We start from the raw sequence: 3,511 nt of genomic DNA, 5'->3' as shown, positions 1-3,511 counted from the left end.
CTAGAGCCTTCAGTCACTCTGCCCCCCTGTCTCTGGATATCCGCAACACTGACTCTCTTTCCACCTTCAAATCCTGCCTGAAAACCCACCTTTTTAAACTGGCGTATTTTTAACTGATGGTTGTTCTTTTGTCTTTTGTTTTGTCTTGTTTTGTTTGTTTGAATCACTGTTTGAACCTGTTTGAATCTGTTGCTTGTCCTTGAGTGCTCAGAAAGGCGCCTATAAATAAAATGCATTATTATTATTATTAAAGAGTGACTGATAGGTGGATTGGCAGAAGACAAAGCCTAAACATTAAATCAACACTAACACTGCTGTGCTCTCCCTTTTAGAGAGGAGACGATGGATCGTCTTTTTCAGAGGACCAGCTCATCATGTATGTTCTGGACCTGCACTTTGCAGGAACAGACACCACCTCCAACACGCTGCTCACTGCCTTCCTCTACCTTATGACCCATCCAGAGATTCAGGGTCTGTCTTTAAACTGTATCTGCTTACTATACGGCATATACTGTATATATACATTCATTTATTGGCTCTATTCTCTAGATCTATAGATTTTGGGAATAATGTGTCACTCCATTATAATTATTATAATGTAACATTTAACAATATGTAGAAATACAATGTGATTAGATTATAGCATCTATATTACACAGATTTAAAATACCTATCTAATTGTTTCCTAAAATACCCATTCCCTTTAATCCTCTCAGAGAGGTGTCAGCAGGAGATTGACTTGGTTCTGGAAGGGAAGGAGCATGCTTCATTTGAGGACAGACACAACATGCCCTACATGCAGGCAGTGACCCACGAGTCCCAGCGGATTGCCAGTACTGTCCCCCTCAGTGTGTTCCACAGCACCACCAGAGGCACTCAGGTGATGGGCTACAGCATCCCAAAGGTAAGAAGAATCATGGATAAATATATCACTGATGCTTAATCATCATAGTCTTATCTGTACACTGTATTCATATCTCCCTCTGTACCCCTGTTACTTTCTCTCTCTCTTTTTCTCTCGTCTTCTTCTCTTCAACAAATCCACCTTGTTGTTCCATCTTCTTATTTCTCTATGTTAATTTCTCTATCCAGGGCACTCTCATCATTCCCAACCTCACTTCTGCGCTGCACGAGGAGGGTCAGTGGAAGTTCCCCCACGAGTTCAACCCTTCCAACTTCCTGAATGAGCAGGGAGAGTTTGAGAAGCCTGAGGCCTTCCTGCCCTTCTCTGCAGGTATATAGCGCAAAACAAAAGTACATCGCTATAAATCGTGACCTTAGAATTATAAGGTTCCATCTCCGTTTAGGGTAGTTCAGAGATATTGAGCGTCAAAGTTTTTACATTCCATTATGTTTTGTGAGATGGAACCTTTGTAATTTATTAATTACTAACTAAAAAAGGTCAACATTTTAAACATAACACCACACAGGCATTAATAAACACCTAATGGATCAGATTATGTAAAAAACAAAATTTTGACCAAAAATGGAGATAGAACTTATAATTATAACGTCACGAAATGTTGATGATGGAAATAAATGGCTGATTGAGCTTTTTTTCTTGTTGTTGTTGTTAATGTTTCAGGGCCTCGTATGTGTCTTGGGGAAGGACTAGCTCGTATGGAGCTTTTCTTGATTATGGTGACGCTTCTGCGACGCTTCCAGTTTGTCTGGCCTGAGGACGCAGGGGAACCTGACTACACTCCTGTGTTTGGAGTTACTCTGTCCCCCAAGCCCTATAGACTAGGTGTAAGGCTGAGAGGGAACCAGTGAGGGGGAAGAGGTCAGGTATAGTCTGATATTATCGATGTGATATAGTTAAACCCTGTATGTTGTTGTTGTTGTACGTAAATCTATTGTACTTGCTATTGTGTTTTACACAAATAATTGTTGCTGTCAGTTTTGCTTTGTATAACCTTGATTAAGATTCATGGAACACTTCAAGCGCACTGTGTGCCAAAATGTTGGTTCATTCCAAGTAAATATTTCTTCCTCCTTTGTCTCCTTGGTTACATGCGTTACCATTGAAAAGCACACATTGTTAAAATGTTATTGGACTGGTATGTAATATTTTTGTAAAATAAATAGTTAGCAAACATTAGTTTAACATAAGTTATGTGGAATGTTTGGCTTGCTGAATTCTTAATAAAAGTATTTATAAATTATTGTTCTGCAGTTGTTCCTCGTCTCTAAAGCATCTTTCACACAGGTCACAACCAATGAATCGAGACTAGCAACCTGTCTTGTACAGTTGCATTCAAAATTATAATTATTCAACCCCCATTGCACATTTGGTTTATTGGCAAACTATTTCTCAGCTGTTTGCAATAAACAAATTACACAATAACTGTTTAAGTAGTTCAATGAAACTAATATTACACAGTTTTTTAAAATCCAAATTCAACACAAAATTCTACTTGAGTAGGCTACAGCTCAAGCAGGAGTTGAACATGTGAGAAAGACGCGGTGCCAACAACAGAGTAACATCGCTACAGATGAAGTTTAAACCATGGGGCATTACTTTGCCTCACTTGTTCTTCTCGATGTCAGAATTAGTTAAGGACCTACACCTTAATTGAGGATTTCTAACATAATCAACATTTTTCATGTCTTTCTACCAACATATTTTAGTACGAGATGGCAATTAGAGCGTATTAAGGCCTACATGTCTTAACCAGGGTTCCCTTTAACACATTCAATCACCAATCATTCTGATCGTATTTTCTCTCTTCCCCTCCTAGACCCAAACTCACAGTGGTGGTTGTGAAGAAGCGGATCAGTTCCAGGTTCTTTGCCCAAATTGGCGGCAAGATGGCCAACCCACCCCCTGGAACAGTCATCGACACTGAGGTCACCCGCCCAGAATGGTATCGATTCAATACGCAATTCAGAAAATATGTTGTTTTTTCAGAGATGTGCTATGTCTGCTTTATCCAGTCTTAAAACGGTGGCTACAGTTGCAATTTCCCATTTTCAGGTACGACTTCTTCATTGTCAGCCAAGCTGTTAGACAGGGAAGCGTCTCCCCAACCCACTACAATGTGGTGTATGACAGCAGTGGACTGAAGCCTGACCACTAGCAGCGACTGACCTACAAACTCTGCCACATGTACTTCAACTGGCAGGTATGCTGGGTTGTCTTTCTAGTAGTAGTTTTAAAGGGGAGGTTTACCCGAACTTTCATTATTTCGTGTGCAGCTGCATCATAGCTATCAAAACGTGAGGTCTGTTGTGACGGGGAGAGAGGGGGGGGGATCTTGGGAGTTTGGAACATCAGGGCATTCAAAGCGAGATATATTTACTCAGAGATTGTTTTATAACATGATTCTTTGTGTGTGGATATGTCTACTTTAGAATAATGAAAACAACAAATGCACAAAATTACAGGGTAAAAGTCTGCTTAAACTATTCTCTTGGTCAGTAATTCAAATGCAGGCATGAACAGGGTGTAGTTCACATTGAAACACATCTTAAACCTACTGATGTATCCATATTGGTCATGAAATCAAAC

General features: G+C 39.9%; 1 protein-coding gene across 1 annotated transcript; it reads left to right on the top strand.

The window, feature by feature from the left end:
* Positions 1-332: 332 nt before the first annotated feature.
* Positions 333-3,080, top strand: LOC308175509 (cytochrome P450 2D9-like; the record flags this gene model as incomplete). Its single annotated transcript, XM_080551167.1, has 6 exons — positions 333-471; positions 717-904; positions 1,093-1,234; positions 1,586-1,769; positions 2,742-2,867; positions 2,978-3,080. Coding segments are annotated over 6 exons (882 nt in total), but the record flags the coding sequence as incomplete, so codon positions are not given.
* Positions 3,081-3,511: the final 431 nt, after the last annotated feature.

This window comes from Nansenia antarctica (assembly GCF_963989245.1).
Source record: "Nansenia antarctica genome assembly, contig: SCAFFOLD_1186, whole genome shotgun sequence".
In the NCBI taxonomy this organism is placed as follows: domain Eukaryota; kingdom Metazoa; phylum Chordata; class Actinopteri; order Argentiniformes; family Microstomatidae; genus Nansenia; species Nansenia antarctica.
Note: the sequence above shows the minus strand (reverse complement) of the source record. Positions and strands in the feature narration are given on the sequence as shown.